Consider the following 19,041-nt stretch of genomic DNA (forward strand, 5'->3'; position numbering starts at 1 on the left):
TGAAGGAGGCTCTTTGGAACAGTCACAAAATTTTGAGTGAAATCGGGGCTCCAAGTCAATGGTGAAATTCCCACTGACTTGGAATGGAGGTAAGAGAATTAATTAGGCCTAATTTTGGCTCATCAGCAAATGACAGGACATTCTGTATTGAACTGAAGGGAATGTTATTAGTTGATTTTCTACAAAACATCACAATTTAATGTCTTGTAGTATTCATCTATCTTATCAGCTTGTAAAATGGAATTTTTTGATGTCTCAATCAGTTACCAATGGATCCTACCTTTCTAAGGAGTTAAATACATTAGCACCCACTCCAATTTACCAGACTATTTTCCATAGTAAATAATTTACATTTGCATTCAGGATGCCAAGCCTTCAAGACATTCTTTAAGCTAAAGTAAATTAATCTCATAAAACGTAGATCTTAGTATTCACTGTATTTCTAAGGCTTCATTTATTCTTTGACAACTTGGAACCTTTCATATTCATTTACTATATATCCATGAATAAAACACGCTTTTTACCATTTTAAATGCATACTCAGTCTTTCATTATCTAATCTTTTTGCATCATCCTCAACATGTACGCAATCCATACTCTGGAACTTATTTTTGATCTCCACTGCACAGAATTTTGGCAACTGGAATGGAACTTAAGTGTTTTCAGATGAAGGCAAAGATGACTATTTGATGCTGGTTCTGTCATTTGATGTATAGTGTCATACCAACAGTACAGCAAATTATATCCGATACAATGTCACACTGAACTGCTGACAGCTGTAGTTGTGTTCCGTCATGTTTGCTTTGAATGCTTTCCTTTTATTCCCATTATTGTTAAACTCAATCAATTGCTTGTTTTTTCAGGTTTTTTGGTAATACTGTAAATGAGAATATAATCAAAGCTCACCAATCCATAACAATAGCCCTAACTTTTGAGACATAGCAAAGTAAGAAGTAGAATTCCTTTGAGAGAACACAATGATGCCCATCAATTTGATTAAAAATAAATTAACAAGAACAGCGGACAGATACCTGTTTAGTGTTGGCAGGAGACAGAGTATTGCTTCTCTTCTCAGCAATGCTTTCTGAATTTGTAAGCAATTCACCTGACACCATCTGAAAGAAAATAGTTTTAAAAACCCACTTTTTTTTCCTGATTAAGACATTAATGATTCAACAAATTATCATAACTTCCACCATTACTTAGCTCAAATTCTGAGCTATGAGATTTCTTTCATAGGATATTACTTATAAATCAAACACTTTCAGAAATTGTATCTAGGCATCGTATGAATACTAGGGCTCTGGGACATACTAACAACAGTATCCTCTATTACTTCCTATATTCCCTTCAGTCTTATTACAAAGGAGACAGCAGAATGTACTCTTTCCTCAAGGAGGAATGGACACAAAGAAGACATCTACACTAAGGATATTGTGGCAATAGGATCAAAGAAAAATTGGTAAAAGATTAAGAAAATAATATTATTTTAGAAAACAAAAGGAGATATATAGGCATGTTAAAAGAACACTAAAAAAGAAAACTCAAAGGGAAGAATATGCGGATTGTATAGAAGGAAAAGGGATAACTGAAAAAAAACTGAAAAACAATTGATGAAGACTGCACTGATAAAACCCATCTTAACAGAGGCTTCAAGACAGAAAAGCAAGAAACTTTCCAGCAATACGCAAAGTCCTTTAAGAAACATACTTCTAGTTATTAAAAAAAAAAAGCATATAACTAACCTGCTGCTTTTGCTCCACAACTCTGTCTTTAACAGTCTCACATGCTTCTTGACCATTTATTTCTTCTTTTTTAACAGTAACCAACTCTTCAGAAAACTCAACTTTCTGCCACATGAAGAGAAAATCAAGTAAGAATATACACAATAGAAAATAGCAATTGTTGGCTGCACACTGACTTATGCTCTGTACAGCAGAGGGAAGAAAAAAAATATAAAGAAGAAGTGAAGTCTTATCTAAAACCTGTCATCAGCACAGCTGTAAATTGCTTATGGTAAGGAAATGCAGCAAAACCTGATTAATTCATTCCTGGATAAGCAAAGACAATGTTTTTCAAAGCTGAAGGAATCTTTTCTGAGGCAAGGAAATTACAGGATACCAAAGACTGAAGAATTCCAGTGGCTATTCAAGAATCTGAGGAATATTAACCAATTTTGTACCCAACTTCAGAAAGGGGAAACAAAGGATTAAGAAAGTAAAACTATTAGGAAGAAAAAAAAGAGGATAAACAACAAATCCATAAAAATATCAGGATTTAAGGAAAACTCAACTTTCACTAGAGTTTAGGAATGGTTCTGTGTGAAAAAAAGTGTTCTCCATCTCTTTGATGAAAGATAACTTTAAACTTATCAAAATTTGGAATTGGACTTTAATGATCCTTGTGAGTCCCTTGCAACTCAGGATATTCTATGATTCTATGGAAATTAGACAAAACTATTACAATTAGTTTGAAATTCCACTTCTCTTGAAAAGACCATATTATGTTGAGCAAGCAGATAAGATGAAAGGGTCAAGCCCTGTTTTGACAGAAGCTGGGGCTAGCATGCTGCACACAATAGCATTTATATAATACATGGGCTGGGAGAAGAACTTAGAAAAACTGAATTGGAGTTTTTGTTGAAGTTTCTTTATAGTCACGGTGCAAGGCAAAGCCTTCTTTCCACTCACCTAATGAATTTTGGAACTCATTTATGTTTTTGGCATCTCTTACCACTTTTAAGGATATTAATGAATAATTTGAATGTTTGTCAATTTTATAGTATAATCCCATCAAAGAAAAGTGAAATAACATTAAGTATCAATAAAAGCAGGATATTTAAGCATCTTAACTTTTTCAGCTTCACAGAAGAATTAACTCATCAGTTACTGCTATATGTGGGACACTTTTCAAGTATTACTTTGAGAATGGGGAGGTGGAGTAGCAGTTCTCCATTACAGAAATCTAGCCCTATCAGTTGTGTTCCATAATTCCTCCTCACTTAATATGTTATACTTAATTACACCTAAAGCAGCTTATCAGAATATGAAACTAAAGATGTTGTGGTTTTCTCTAATTTTTAAGTCAAAAGCAATGCTTTTCTCACTCAATTTAATTTGGTTTTAACACAACTTTTGGGATATCTTCTCCAAGAGGGAGTCAAGTTAAGTTGTTTGGCATTTTGTATATCTAGCAGTTACCTGTATCAAAGGAAAAAGAAATATGAAAAAAAGCGCATTTGTCTAGATAATCAAAGAAATTGTGACATTTTCCTCTAAAGGTTACTTGAAAGCAGTAACAGCTCTGAAAGAAGCAAACAAAAAGAAACCTAGAAATATTTAGTGCACAAACAAGTAACACTTCATTGATTAATGACAATCATTACCAAAGGTAGTGGGAAAGAGAAAATTAAGAAGTGTTTCATACTGCCATAGATGATCCTCAGCTAAAAACACCATTTCAGACATTAAGCCCAACAAGATGATGTAGATGCAATACATTCTCCAGATTAAAAAAAAATACCTTTATCTCCTTAAGTTCTCTCAGAGATGTACACAACTCTTCAACAGAATTAATGATTTCTTTGTACTTCAATACAGTTTTTTCAACATGCTTCTTTCCTTCTTCAATACCTACAAAGGCAAAATAACATGAAAGTAGAACAGAATGCCTCAAACAGATCAGTATAACAATCAAGGTACTTTGTAATTGCAACACATAATTACATTCTTCTATGTTTTGTTTTGCTGAAGGAATTCTGTGATTCACAGCAATGGGGTTTCCTACCTCTTCCTAGCTTACTTGAGATGGACTCTCATAGTTGCTGCAGGGCTTCTGTCTCTTTAGTGATACTGTTTTAAAAGATGCTGACCTCATAAGGTGTCTCCTAAACTAGTTGCCATATTATACAGCTAGGAGGCACTTAGATCCCTGTTATAAGAAGTACAAAACAAAGGCATGATAGAGAGGTTTTTCCCTTGTAATAACTTAAAGAACCCAAAGTAGTTTCTTTCTCCTGGCATTCCTAATCAGCTGTTGACAAGAATCAGTTCTGTCACCTCCTTTCCCACAGATAGGAATGTTTAAAATACTGAGGAGGCTTAAAAAAAAAAAAAGAGAGAGAAGAAAAAGAAATGATCTGTGCTCTCTGAATTGTCTTTCTGGCACTAAATCAGAGGAAATTAAAAGCTCAGCTTGACTCTTGAAATTTTTTTCAGATTTACTACTTGAATTGATAGGCTACACAAGCATCTTTGGATACACCTTATCTTTGGATAAAATAACTTCATAAAGTATATAAAAATTACAAACTGGAGGGATAAAAAAGCAAAATATGAAGTTCTTTTGACTTCTGGTTTTTTCGGTCAACAATGTTCCAAATCAATACAATAGTAAATACAGTATCTACATAGCAATCTATATTGTTTGCTAAAAAAATTTGGCAATTAAGTCGCACTATTTATTCACAGTATTAATGTAAAAAATTAACTTGGCACTGAGGTATCAATACTATATCCCTATAATATCCTCTGACTTCAAAGGCTTGCCTCTCTGTTATGAGATAGTTTAAGCCATGAAGTCTTAATTCCAAGCTCATGAATATTACAAGGACACTTAGTCTTCTATTTCAAGGTGAACTTAGGTTATATACAGAAAAGTAAGTAAATACCAGACTGTATAGTACATATTTTTTATTTCTTGTAAATATTTATTTTGAAATCCTTCACCTCTTCCAGTAAATACTAGAAAACAACATTTGATTTTTGAACTTGATGGGATTTTCTTCTTAAATGAATAAATCTAGGAATCTGCTTACAAGTTACCGTATTTTTTCCCAACAGTACATTACCAGATATGTCCTCACCATACAGCTGTTTAGCAAGGTCCATAATCTGCTGAATTTTTTCTTCTTGTTGAGGCACTGTAGGCTCAAGAAACTTATTGAATTGCTTATAGAGTGTCTCTACTGCTTCTCTTGTTTTGCATTCTGCAGAATATTCGCCAACTCTAATCACTGTTGCACTCACATCTTCAAACCAAAATTGACACTAAGGAATAAAAAAACTGTATTATAACGGCTTATTATCTCCAGTTCAAGCTGTTGTAGAACAGTCTTAGATTGTTGGATTAGTCTTAGACTTTCCATAATCAATGGTATACAGTATGTCTTAGATTTTCTGACTTTAATCTAACCTGAAAAACATTTCTTCATTACTAATGGTGTTTCAAGTATTAATAGCTGTTAAATTTTCATTAAACATTCGCCCATGCTCATCTTGCAAGTATGGTGAGGTTATTGGTTAAAGGTTCTGCAAATGTAAGTTTTATTTCTTATTTCTTTCCACCTTATATATCAACTGACTAATTTCAAAAATTTCATATTATGGCCACACTTATTCTGTTGTAAGGGCAGAAAGGTTCTCTAAATTTATTGTGCCAGTAAACAGGGTTTTTGGTCTCAGCAGCCATTAAAGCTGTGAGGAATCTTTCTACTGACAAGAACAGGCTTTAGAACATATCCACATTAAACACCTTTGTTAACAATATTCAGAACAGGACAGAATCTGGTGTTCATTCAGTACCACCAGTATTGTACCACTATGGGAAGCAGTTAATAATCATCATTTCTAACTGCCATTGAAATCAGTATTTAAGTCTGTGTCTATTTGCTGAAAGAAAAGTTTTCAGTTAAAAGGGATACTTTAGATTGAGTAAAAAAAAAAAACCAACAGTCTTTAGTTCTAAGAAATAATTTATTTCAGTAAAGTGAAAAGTTTAAAAATGTAAATGTGCAACAAATGTTAACAATTTGCTTTGCTAATGGTATATGAAAAACATTGACCAGATCACTGGACACTGAAAACATATTTTAAACAAAACTTCAGTATTATGATCCATCATTAAGGCAATTGTCATGCACTTAGATCCCTTTGGAGATATGAACAGTGTTATTTCTAAAAATAAACAATGATGACAGGAACGTACTTGCCCCACAGCAAGAGCACCAACACAATGTGGCAAGAGGGGAAAACATTGTTACAATACTGTTACGATCTTTTGTTTGTTTGTTTTTAAAAGAGGCAGGCACATTAAAATAAAGTTATGAAAGTCACCAAAAAGACAGACTGCAGTTCAGAAAAAAAATGATAAATATACTCAACAATTTAGCCTATTAAAAACAATTTATATGCTTCTGCTAAGGAACTAAATATTTTACATTTCAGTTCCAGAATTATATAAAAGACAGTGGGTACTGTGATAATCTGGCTCTGATGGTTTGATGGCTATTAGAGAGGGCCTTGTTGCACTTTCTGTGTTGCCTCAGAGCATACTTAGAGAAAATGAGCTCATAAGTATGGTCATAGATATGCTGAATGAGAATGAAAGTCATATGGAGGTGGAGACCCCAGTCTCCCAAATATGGTCACATTGTGCATTTTTTCCCCCTTTCACCACAAGTTTACAAAGAAACAACAAAGGAAAATAAGGGGGTTTTAACCAATTCATTACTTTCAGAAGCCACAGATTATGCCTGAGGCAGTTATAGGAAGTTTTATCTGTCCCTGTCCTGCATCATTATTACAACCACAGTGGGGATCTCAGGTTTACTAGTACCTCTTTCATCATCTGTTGCAACTGCTCCACTAGATCCAGATTTTGCTTGTAATCTTCCACAACCACGCTAAAGTCATTCAGTTGTTTTTGTAAGTCACTGATTGATCCCAAGAGGACTCTAACTTTAGCATTAGGTTTATTTGCAAAAGAGTCAAGGATGTGCTTCTCTAAATTATCCATCTTCTTCTTAAGAACCTGTTTAAAAGATGTAGCAATGTAAAATAACACAGCAAAAATGTTTCTATTTTTAGGAATAAAATTAAACAAAAAAAAACTTGGGAAAAGCATACAAACTTATTTCTTGTCCTGTGCTTTAAAAAGTTTCTGTTTCAAAAATCAAAGGAAACTTGAGGGCCTCCACAAAACTGATTAAAATCAATGTAAATTATCTTTATTAAAGGTATAACTGAGGTAACTTTTTTCAGCTAAAAATAAATATCTGTAGTAATAAAACATGGTCATGTATGAATTGCAATTAAAAAGGTCATTGGAGGAACAGTTTCTGGTGAATGCAAAGAATGGGTAAGGCTAGCAGGGTTCTAAGTTGCAAATGAGCACAATCAACTCCAGGCAATGGATACAACAAAATGTTCTGAAGAAAAAAGTTCATTTTACATGATGAAATGAAAAAGACAAGAAAGTAGTTTGATGCAAAAGGTAATTATTTTGGTTTTTAAGGAGAGGAAAGACTAGGTCACACATATTGCGAAGGAACAGAGGCAAGAATAAAAAAAATAAATAGAAAAATAAAGAAGGATAAAAGGAGTGAACACAGAGAAATCAGGAATTGAGACAAGATCATTTCACTGAAGGAAATGGAAGAATAATGGGAACAGAATAACGAAAAACGTCTCAGTCAATGACTGAGACAGGGGAAGGATATAAAGCTGAGTAACAGGAAAGTTCACAACATATTTTGTGTCTCCTCTGATGTGCTGGCACAGGCCACAGTAATTCAACCAGTGAAGCCTTTACTAAACCTAAAATTTCTATTACCTGTATTTTCTCTGCATATGTATCAACTTGCTGAATCTGTATTTTAAGTACTTTCAAATTTCGAGCTTTTTCAGTTTTCTTCATATAGTTGAACTTCAAATTGTTGAACTTCTTTTTGAGATCTTTAAACGATTCTTTGAGCTGAAACAGAGTAAGATTATTTTTTAGTAAAAAAGAAGAAATCAGCACACATCAATTTAGGTTTTTTCAAGAGCTGTTTAATGGAAAATTTGAACACTTAACATTTAAGACATAAATTAATAATACTGTGCCATCTCATAAAGCATCCTTATTTCCTCAGAATTTTTTTACAGTAATGGAAAACTCAATCTTGCTAAATCAAAATTTTTGCATTCTGAATGCAGAGTATTTTTCTCAGAATGGCTGGGGCAAGAAAAGAACTGGGGCAAAGGATGAGATCCTTGCTTAGACAATCTACGAAAAAATCCAAGATTTATCATTGATTTTAGCTAGAATTAGATGTCCTTCAAACACTTTAATCCACTTAGTGGAAATGATAGCCATGTAAATGTAAACCCATACTTAGTTTCAAGAAAAACATAGTTTTGCTGGGCCTGAGCAAGTAAATTTGTATTTATGTACCTTTCTCCTGCAACACAACATTCAGTTTATTTCAGGTTGGGGGATTTTTTTTGTTGGCGTGTTATCCCATCCCCACCCCTTTTTCAGAAGTCCTGCTTCTGAAAAGAAGTTACATATGGGCTTAATTTTATGCACTGTGCTAGTCCAAACATCTTAGTACAGTTTTTCACAGCATACAAAGAGGAATACAGCTCTTTGTAGGATCAAGATGTAGACTATATAACCACCTGACTTTTGAATAACTATGCAGAGGGATCCTGCTTAACAGATTCAGAAAGCCCCACCTAACTCCTGTTAGATAGATTTGGTACCATGTGATAGCATTATTACCAATTAGCACTGACTTGGTGCAGCAAGCCCAACACTAGGGAAAATTATTCTTACAATAATATAAATTGTAATGAACTACTAGGTCCAATTATTAGGTGCCCATGCCTTCCTTTTCAGATGGACTTACATCAGCTGAGATAACTACTATTAAATCTGGTAATATTAAATTTGCTCTAAAACCAATTAATTAGATGGAATATAGCTATATTTTCTTTAATCTGCAGAAAATATTACAAAAGCCAGAATGATAGGAATGACACCAATGAACCTCTAAAAAGCTACAATTTCATTTACACACATATGGATCAGATGCATTGCCAATTTACCAGAAAGAGTTAATACACATCAAAAAGAAGAGTGATATAGGATTAACATTACTTTTAAAGGACTATGACATTTTAAGCATAGTTTTATTTATATTTTTTCTTTAAAAGCTATGCAATTTTTGATTTTATTTACAATTTCAAAACATTCTCTTGGATATGACAACTACTTTTGAATTTCTTTAAGCAACAGACAAGCACTGGACAAGTGAAAAACTTGCTTAAAATAGGTACTATTTTAATTGCATTGCAATTCCATGACTACATTTTCAAATTATTTATAATTAATCCATAAAATTTGAAATGGAAGAATATAAAAATGACTGAAATACTGATTATAAGAGTGTCAGATCATTTAGGTAAATAATATTTTGCTTTTAGGATAATGTAGAATAAATTATGTAAAATTACATTTATCTAAAGACACATAGAAAAGAAATGCAGCAGTTCTAATGCTTTAGGATCTATTCTTGCAGACACACAAATGCAAAGAATGTAACTTAATTAGTGTTAACAAGTTCAAGTCATATCCACAGTTAGATAACTAAATATGTATTTGAGTCTTTTTTAATATTAAAAAGTCCTACGGCCTTCCCCCTGCCCCCTTCCTCCTCCCTGCCAAAGAATCCAGCGAGTAATGAATGTTTATTTTGCAGCTACTGTTATTGGAACAGCTAAAAATCAATCACCATTATTATTATTATATACTAATGTTAATCCATCAAGGGATATATTTTTCATTTTCATTTCATCTAGTGGGATGTTGGCACATTATTTAAGCAGTGAATAAACAGATGGTGCTCACTCAGTGTAATGAAAAGGAAGGGAGTTCTATCACTGGTACTGTGATCTGCAATTAGTTTAAGCTCTTTACCCTGCCTAAGTATGCAGAATAATAAAATCTATCTAAAAGCCCTCTGTTAATAAAATAGCTTCTGCAGAACAATATTTTTTTATTCAGAACACAAGAGCCTTATTTGCTGCTTCAATTTTGAGGGAAAGAAAAGATGAACAAGAGTTTATTTTAGTTTATTTCACTAGTTTATGCACATACATAGGCTGGTAGTGATAATTTATAAGGCCAGAGGCTCTCCTCATAGCTGTACGTGAAATTAGATCTCCTTGTTTCAGACATGATGGCTCATGTGTCAAAGGTCTGCAGCTGCTGTCACTCTTCGCTTTTAGCCTCAGTGGAAAAATCAGATTCAGCTCACACTTGTACATCATCCCCTCAGAGTGCATGAACACAACTCCTGCTATCACCAGCAACTGTACCAAGGACAACATATGGCTTCCCGATTTTTAGAAATCTGAATGTATCTCAGTTTGGGCAAGATTAAATGAAAAATAATAAAGGAACTATGCATCCTAATATGCTTCAGTGACTTTAGCCTGCTGGTTTAATGGAACTTTGTGCCTTATCCATTGTGTCAGTCATTAATCAGGAAGCTGTTCCTAACTATAGTTTCCCTGTCATAGGTGGAGTATGATAGTTGAGGAGAAGGGTTTAAGTACCAATTGCTCCAATTTATCATATGACTACAAAGTCAATGGAAAAATTAATTTAAAAAGCTGTTTTAAACATGTTTTTGTTAACAGTACCGTTCCAGTAAATGCTTTGATTCCCGTGTGATCCACTCTAGGAGGGACTTCAATGTTGTTAACCCCTCAACTTTCCCTTTCTATTCATATATAAAACATTTATTAGCATTTATAATCAAAATACCACATGAAAGCAGGTTGCTGAAAATAGATATTCAAAGTGACAAAGATTAAGAAACTGTCAGACAAAGTGGGAAGAAAGAAAAGGTGCTGTTCAAGTCATTAATTATTACTTTATTCAGGAGGCAACAATCAACATAAATTGCAAGGTAAGAAGTGCGTTACATATCAGTTCCTACTGACTCGTGAATAAAGATAGTTCATTACCATTTATGGTTAAAATCTATATTTTCAGTCATATCTTTCCATAAGTATATAAATAACGACATGAAAAAGAAATTAGATGACTGGGGAGAGCTGAGAACTTACTTCAGGATCTGTTACTCTTTTGTTGCAAGTTTTGTGCAGACATGCCTAAACGTTATTTTTGAAGTGATCACCTAAAGAAAAGGCTATTTCATTGGAAAAGTTATCATATGCAATTAACTGTGTCACTTATAATTCCATGAACAGATTCAGTGTAGTATTAAGCTACAGTTACCTGAGGCTAAACTCAGCTCTATCACAAATGATTGCAGTGTAATGCAGCAGAGTTGCAGCTCTTCAGAGGCTACCACCCAAACTAGCCAGCGAAGTAAGAAGCCCAAACCGGCAAATACAGATTCTAAAAGTCATATGAGCTTTCCTTACACTTTTCAAAGATGTAGAGGGCATAAATTCTTTTTTTTTTGGCCTTTCCAAATTCTCTTTACATTAGAGAAGGCACACAAAAGGCATGCATTTTACTCTTCTGTCCTCCAAGACTGTTTCAAAACTCATGCTATAGACCCTTGGCTATGAATTTCAGTATTTGTTTCCTTGTTATAAAATCACTAATATGTTACAAACACAGGGAGCTAGCCAAGGCCTCTAAGTATTTCTTCAAACACCAGTCGAGTCCTAATCACCAAAGCCCTCTCTGACATGCTGTATTTACACACTTAAATTAATTACATTAAACATAAATTAACGTAAGTATTTACAGCAGAATTCCAAATGTTTTCAGTTAACTTTAAAGTTTGCTCTGTACACTGATAAATCACAACTAAATTATCTGGTTGGATGTTTAGTATGTGATAGTCATGAACAGCTGCTGCTTGCTGCTGGCACATTAAATATTCTTTTGCTTAGACACAGTAGATAGTAAATAAATTGTTTGTTCACATGGGTCTGCAACATACTAGCAATACTCAATTTCTGATGATTAGATTAAAATCTAAAAGTCTAAAATACTGAAGTGAATACTCATAACTAATATTCTTGAAGTAGTTTAGTGGTTTCTTGATCCCCAAACAGATATTAATGGAAAAAAAAAAGACAGATATTTTTAGGAAATATCTTCATCTTCTATGTTATCCTCTAATACAAAAGCATTCTAAAGTAAAAGGTAGCCACATGCCAAATTAGTATATTTCATTTAGTTTACATTCAAGATTCAATGAGGTTTTGGGAGATGACAGGTTTTAACTTAACCAATCAACATGGCTTCCCAACTGAAATTGAAAAATAAAATAAACTCCAATAATTAACACTGTAATTGCTATGCAATTATTTTACAGAATGTGTCCAGTAACTATAAGACAAAACATACATTTTGCCATATAGGGCATGTGGTGTGTAATACATCACTGATGTGACTTTTCATTTAAATTTGAGAGACAGAAGGTTGTTTCTTTCTCTCTACTCCCTGCTCTCCCTGAAAGTCTAACTAGTAATAAAAATAGAAAAATAGTTCTTCCTAGAAAGGAGTCATGTTCTCTTGCCCTCATTATGTAATCCTAGAATCAAAAAACAGAAACAAGGGATTACTTTAACAGTGTGTCTTTGAATATGGCCAGTCTTACAAACAGACTGCTCAGTGAACATTTCCTTTTCTTCAGCAAATTTGAGGGGTTTTCAGTAAAAACCTAACTAGAATACTTTATTTCAAATGTCGAATATTCTGATTCTGCCATGACACTATGAATTATAATGGAACTTCTTGTTTAGGTACTTCATGCTTTCATTCTCTTCTACAGCATAGTTCCCTCTGCCAGAGTTCTTCTCCTTACCACCTGCTGTTCCTGTTACCTCCTCAGTCAAGGAGACACCACAGGAGACTGATGCACAAAAGATCAAAGTGAAACACAGCTTATAATTGGAAAAGAGACTAGAAGTATAACTGATATTAAAAAAAAAATCTTTTTTGATGAATGTGTTTTTTCAATTTCAAGTTATCTTTTTGTGAAAATGGATACTTCTCATAAACAAACAATATACTGTAAAAGAAAAGAAAATCCAAACAATAATTTTTTCATTAAAAATAATTGGGACAAAAATCTCAGTTGTCTATTCATTAGTGATTTTTAGAAAATACAATCTTTCTTTACTTGGGTGTGGATTTACTTAGCAAAAGATAAAAATAACAAAATACAACTTTAAATGTCCTGTATTTTTACTACATATGCTTCACACTGTAGGGAACATTAGTTTGCAATACTTCCAGCTCAGAATCCATTTCAGTACTTCATGGATGCAGAGAAGTGCAATCCACAGAGCATTAAGTTTAGAGCCCATCAGCCTCTTATTTTAATGGATTACTCTGAGAAAATTAACTCTTTGAAATATTTTTCATAAATTTTTTTTTTTGCAGAAACAACTATCCAATTCAACTTGCTAATTTGTGAATGGATTTTTATTTGGCCTACCAAGATGCTAAGTTGGTAATCATATTTGGTTCCATAATGCTAAGTTCCAGTCTCTTGTGCCACCCTTCCTCCTAGAGTTTAAGTATCATATCTTTAAGTTGGTAATCATATTAACTGAATTTCATATTCCTAACTTAAGTTCCATAATGCTAAGTTCTAGTCTCTTGTGCCAATGAACCCTTCCTCCTAGCAGTTTAAGTATCATATCTTTTGCTAATGAAAAAATGTTAAACACTAAATTACTCTGAAATTTTCATTAAAATACTGAAAGTTCTTTCTAATAGCCTTACATCAGCAATTTATATAAATTCTACTTTTGTCTGAAACTTTAGCTCCATAAGAAAAAAATCTGAAGACTCATGTTTCAGATAGAGCTGGCTGAGAAAATATAGCTGCTCTATTTCCAGTCCTCTTGGTACAGTGAAAGCACTTTATTGACAGCCCAACAGCTTGATGGAATCCTGAACTGCAGAGGCACACAGATTACTGTTGCTCCTGCATGGATCCAAGGTTGCTGTTTTTCTGGATACATATGAAGCATTTAGGGGAATGGTAAACAGATATATATATATTATAGAATACAACAGTCATTTAATATGCTGGGATTTATCACATTTACCTCATTTATCTCCTCTTGAGTGGTGCAGTGTTGGAAATGCTGTGACAGTTCTTCCTCATACTTATCAGCTTTGGAGTTCCAGTTAATGCTATCACACTCAAATCTAGCAAGTTCTTGCTTCAGATTCTTTACAGAAACATTCAAGCAATTCTAATCGGGGAATGGACAAAGAAATTTATTGATCTTGAGAAATGTATTGATTTAACCAATCTAAAATAAAATAATTTGAGGCAGAACATGCTTTGTCAGTCACAATGGACTAGAGTAAACTATTAAACCTCCGCTGTAAGGAGAGCAAGTACATAGCAGTTTCAATCACTAGTAGTCTGGGGAGTAGTTTTGGGTCAAAGGCACAACCTAAACATGGTGTCTTCTCTGAGAAAAGAGGAAATGACCTACTATAGTCCTTTACAACCTGCTGAATAGCTCTTTTCTGCCATAATCAATACATGGAATCTGAAGGGCAGACCAGCAATGTGAATATATAGGTACACATATATAGGCAAGTCATAAGGAATGTCTTGTTTTCTTCCTAAGTAAATACACTAATACAGGACAATGAAAGCTCTGCTCTGACTAAATACCTCTTTTCTAAAATTATATCCATCTTGTCATGCAAATCAGTCCTGAATCCACCAATAAGGTAACATGGTTATTATATTTCTTTTTTTGTTCTTCTGCTATCTTTCTTTATAGGAGAATAATTATGCAAAGCATCTTTTACAAGGTAGTAGGGTTCTAATATATAGATGTGGCATCCCAGAAACCACCATCAGGGCCTGGAACGTCACAAAAAATACTAGAGGACAGAAAGTCGTGCTTTTTTTTTTCCTGTGACCAATGATACTTTAAGATCAATTTCCTCCCTATTTCAGTTTTTTAGAGTAAATCTGTTCACAGACCACTGAAAAAAGAAAACAAGAATTCAAAGAAATTATTTTTTCTTTACAAAAGCAATTTGTAATGTAACTACTGAAAAATAAGTTTCATCATTTAATGTCTTCAAACATTAAATATATATATTTTATATATTATATATTTTATAATATTATATATCTTCAAACTCTAAAGGTAGAAATCTTACAATTATCAACTATTTTGCATTTTATACCTTGCTTTTTTAAAAAATGATCTTAAAGCTCTTTAATTTTCTCAGAGAATTAATACATTTTTGTACATCTAAAATTCAGCCTGATAGCTCCAATAATCTTCCACATTTATCCTTGATTTCACAAATCATTATAATTATACTCACACACTGCTGCACTGCAGACAAGATATCCACTCCCTGGGTAATAAGTAGTTTATATAGCTGTCTAATATGTGCATGTTTCTCCTGAGAATTCACCAGGTAGGCTTCAGCATGGTGCACATTTTCAGGGTCCTCACATATTTCAGGAATATCCAGTTCTCCTGATTTTGATAGACATTCCAGCTGAAATACATAAACATATAAAGCAATGTGTGTTTAAAATAGCTTACAATTTCTTCCTTACCCACCTAAACTTTGTTGAGGTGAGTTTAAGTAATTAAATTTGGGTTCAGATCTGAATTTTAAATTTTACAAACTTCATGCAGTTTTAGATCCAAAATTTTATTCTGTTCAATAGGCTGATTAATACTGTTTCTTTGGGGAGAAGGAAAAAAAAAAAGACAACAGGGACCAAACCCAAAGAAAGTTTAACTGCAATGGGAAGAATGTATATTTTAAAATATAATACTCACTTCTTTTTTAATGTGATGGAATTTGACTGTCTTGTTGAAAATCTCCTCATATTCTATCATTGCATCCTTTACTGTTTGATGGAAATGAATAAGCTCACTTATTCTTTCAGAGTTCTCTTTCACAGGAAATCCTTTCTGGCTTGGCAATTCTAATAATTTTATCAGGTACTCAAGCTCAGCATTCAGTTGCTAGCAAAAATAGCAGAAGTTACTCAAATTGCACAAATATACTTGCAATTTTTCCTTTACATTTGATGAAATAACCATCTGACAATTGTAAATTGCCTTTGGGAAAAGTCAATGCCATACACTTTAAAACAGTCTCCACATACTGTACTTTTTGCTAGACACAAATTTCAGCTGTCACTGAGAAACAGCCTTGGATGAAAGCAAGTCAAACATAATTATAGGGCACTGAATTGCTAAAACGCAGACAGTATTCACAGGAGGTAGAAAGTTCAGTATGAAGTATCTCAGCCTAAAGTATCAGTACTCTGATAAAGTATCAGCAGCTCTAAACTCAAAAGCACGAAGCACTTCCACCACCCCAATGCTTGTGTGTCACTTTAATACATAGCTAACACTTCATAACACATTCTGTGGACACTGAAGGTAAAATATCTTCTCCCCTACCTTAAAAACCACACACAAACCCTTCCTCTTTGAAAAGTCATGTAAAACACAAAACACTCTAACCCCAGACAGTCTCTGGGGTCAATATAAATGTGGATCTTTACTGCACCAAAAAGAGCTTTTGATCCATCATTCACTCCACTAGACTGGTCTCTCACCTGAAACTGTGGTTTCATTTGGTTCATCTTTTTCTGTAGTTCCAAAACAATTAAAAGGTCACTTCCAAGGTCAACTGGTGCTGCAAGCTGGAGAGTCTCTTGAAGAATCTCTAATCCACAGGTAGTCTAAAATATAATCAAACAGTTGAGCATCTCTAACTATAGTGAATAAAACCCCCCACATTTAAATTCAAATCTAAATCTGTAATAACTTTCTCAAATCAGACACACAAAAGCTGTCACTGAAGCCTCTCTGCCTCAAACCCTCTGACTGACCAGGATTATAAGGAACCTTTAGACAGCTTGAGAAAACAATTCAAGCACCAAGACTAGAGGACCCACCCACACACTGTATTTTCTGTGGTAACAGATGTGGTGGTGTAGTGATAAGTTGCATTAGAAAAACAGTGGCTACAAACCTCGTTCTGCTACTAGCCTAGATAGTGTTGCTTTAACGGAGCACTGCACACTGTCCCTGGGCCAAAGAGGTTTCAATTCTTTGTCTATATGAATATGGTTGGACTTGAGTTTAGTAACTACTAGGATACAGTTTAGTTTAGTAGCTATTTAGTCACAACAAAATGTTGGTTTAAAAAAAGAAAGAAAGATAAAAAGGCAAAAGAAAAAATATTGCTGGTAAAGCATGGATTAAACTTGTTTAAAACTTAAAATTTGAAGTGGAGACTAGGACTTGTATGCATTTCAGTAAGGGAAATAAGGATCAAAAACATTTCAGGCTTCCTGATGACTGAATGGTAGAACAGACTATGGAGAAGTATTGTAAGTACCTTACTGATCATCACTGTTTCTTAAATGATATCTAAAATAGTTAAAGAGAGAGTCACAAACAAATGAATAACAATCACAGTTGCTTTTTTCCTAACTATTTTACTTACAATTTTTAGTTGTTCTTTAAATATCTGGCACTGTTGCTTGATGGGTTTTACTTGAGTAATTTTAAAATTCCAGATTGCCCAAAGTTCAGTCAGCTCTTTCCTTTCTTTATTCAGATTAAAAATGATATCTTCTGTTACTTGTACAGATTTTTCTACTTTCAATATTAAACATTCAATTACCTGGCAAATAAACAGACATATTTTTTCCCAAATATATTTTTATAAAATACAATTAAAACCTCATGATACTAAAGTCTCAACAAAGCTTAATAAAAAACCAGCTATTCTAGTGTAACTTTTTTAAGATTTCTGTTACATTTAAATACACTTTTCTCTTAGAAATAGGCATAGATCAACAGAATTTGTATACTGAGGACATCTCTAAAGTTGGAGTTTAAAACCTAGAACAGGTCAGTAATGACTGAATTATTGCCATCCGATGGCTGTTTAACACTCATACAAAAATACAGTAATTTTTGAATAGATAGAACTACCCAAAGTGACCTTTTGGGGAATAAATAGCAACTGGAAAACAAAGTAGCTGAAGAAAAGACCACTCCTTTGCGCTGATAAACCAAGCAGCATTGAAGCATGGAAGGGTTAAAGTGTCTACTATTCCATGCTATACCTTCCATGTAGTTCAATGCTACAACCTAAGAATACCACGGGAACAGGGTAGCAGCAAATATGGTGTAGGAACACTTACAGGTCTTTAGGGAGATAAAACTTGAATATACGTTAAGACTTTCAGTGATAGAAGTGCAGCCTCATATCCACACATATTTGGTTTGCCATTACTCTGACTTTTAACTGTGCTTGGTTCCATTCAGCTGTGACACACACGCTTCAGCCCACACTAACAGCCTGAGCACTTTCCCTCCTTCACTAGGCTTTCCCAGGTCATCTTGCAAGCTGCTGCAGGTTACCAACAACACCTTCCCCTTCTCGACCTTATGTAACTGTTCCCTAGTTTGTTCTATAAAACCAGAAAGAACAGCTGGTTATCCAGGCTGTCTGCATTAATTGGGGTTAGTTTAGGAGGTGTGGCGCAGGGACTGATTGCACATCTCAAATTATCAACTCATGAAAGGTTGTTGGAAAACTAGATAGGGATGCCTAGGCAGTGTAGCTGAACCCAAGAATGAAAAGACACAGGAAAGATTATCTGTAAGTAGCTCTAACATCCATTTCTTTAGAAGAATTCATATCCTCAATCAGTAAAGACTGCTTGCCTCTCAGTGGAAGTAAACATTATACTGTACTTGCATATATGTTGCTTTCCAACATGAACAAAACAGATATCTGCACATATTACATTTTTATGCATGGACTGGATCATTAAGGGTTCTGTCATTGTTAATCACAAAACTTTTTGTATTACTTCAAATAATACTCTCATATTTTTAAAGTATTTAGCAGTATCAGTCCCTTTAAAATTAGGTATTGGAGAAATCACAATCCATCAGTCACAGAACTAGGATTAGACCTTATCACAGGGAAATATAAAATATTCAGTATGGTTTAGCAGATTAAACTCACCACATTTACTAAATTAAGAAAATAGTAACCCATATTTTCTGTGGAAAAAATCTTCTTTATAGTCTTTTGCCACTGAGTATTAGCTGACTCCATGGCAATTTTATTTTCAGCCTCTCTATTTGTCTGCAGTTGTTTTGATTTATAGAATTCCTTCAGGTTTTTGATACTATCAGTCACCTATAGGAAGACATAAACATCAAAAATCAGATCAAAACT

General features: G+C 33.8%; 1 protein-coding gene across 1 annotated transcript in view; it reads right to left on the bottom strand.

Annotated features, from left to right (window-relative positions):
• The window catches only part of CCDC141 (coiled-coil domain containing 141), a 67,834-nt gene that overhangs the window by 13,188 nt on the left and 35,605 nt on the right, over positions 1 to 19,041 (bottom strand). Inside the window, exons 12-23 of the mRNA XM_027731508.2 lie at positions 18,826 to 19,002; positions 17,287 to 17,466; positions 16,391 to 16,516; positions 15,600 to 15,788; positions 15,130 to 15,309; positions 13,875 to 14,024; positions 7,612 to 7,752; positions 6,616 to 6,810; positions 4,865 to 5,048; positions 3,523 to 3,632; positions 1,746 to 1,850; positions 1,032 to 1,115 (exon numbers count right to left, since the gene is read on the bottom strand). Of these exons, the coding sequence (XP_027587309.2) occupies positions 1,032 to 1,115; positions 1,746 to 1,850; positions 3,523 to 3,632; positions 4,865 to 5,048; positions 6,616 to 6,810; positions 7,612 to 7,752; positions 13,875 to 14,024; positions 15,130 to 15,309; positions 15,600 to 15,788; positions 16,391 to 16,516; positions 17,287 to 17,466; positions 18,826 to 19,002 (1,821 nt within the window). The remainder of the gene's footprint in view (positions 1 to 1,031; positions 1,116 to 1,745; positions 1,851 to 3,522; positions 3,633 to 4,864; positions 5,049 to 6,615; positions 6,811 to 7,611; positions 7,753 to 13,874; positions 14,025 to 15,129; positions 15,310 to 15,599; positions 15,789 to 16,390; positions 16,517 to 17,286; positions 17,467 to 18,825; positions 19,003 to 19,041) is intronic.

This window comes from Pipra filicauda, unplaced genomic scaffold, assembly GCF_003945595.2.
Source record: "Pipra filicauda isolate LSUMZ 115617 unplaced genomic scaffold, ASM394559v2 scaffold5_size6683894_pilon, whole genome shotgun sequence".
Classification (NCBI taxonomy): Eukaryota; Metazoa; Chordata; class Aves; order Passeriformes; family Pipridae; genus Pipra; species Pipra filicauda.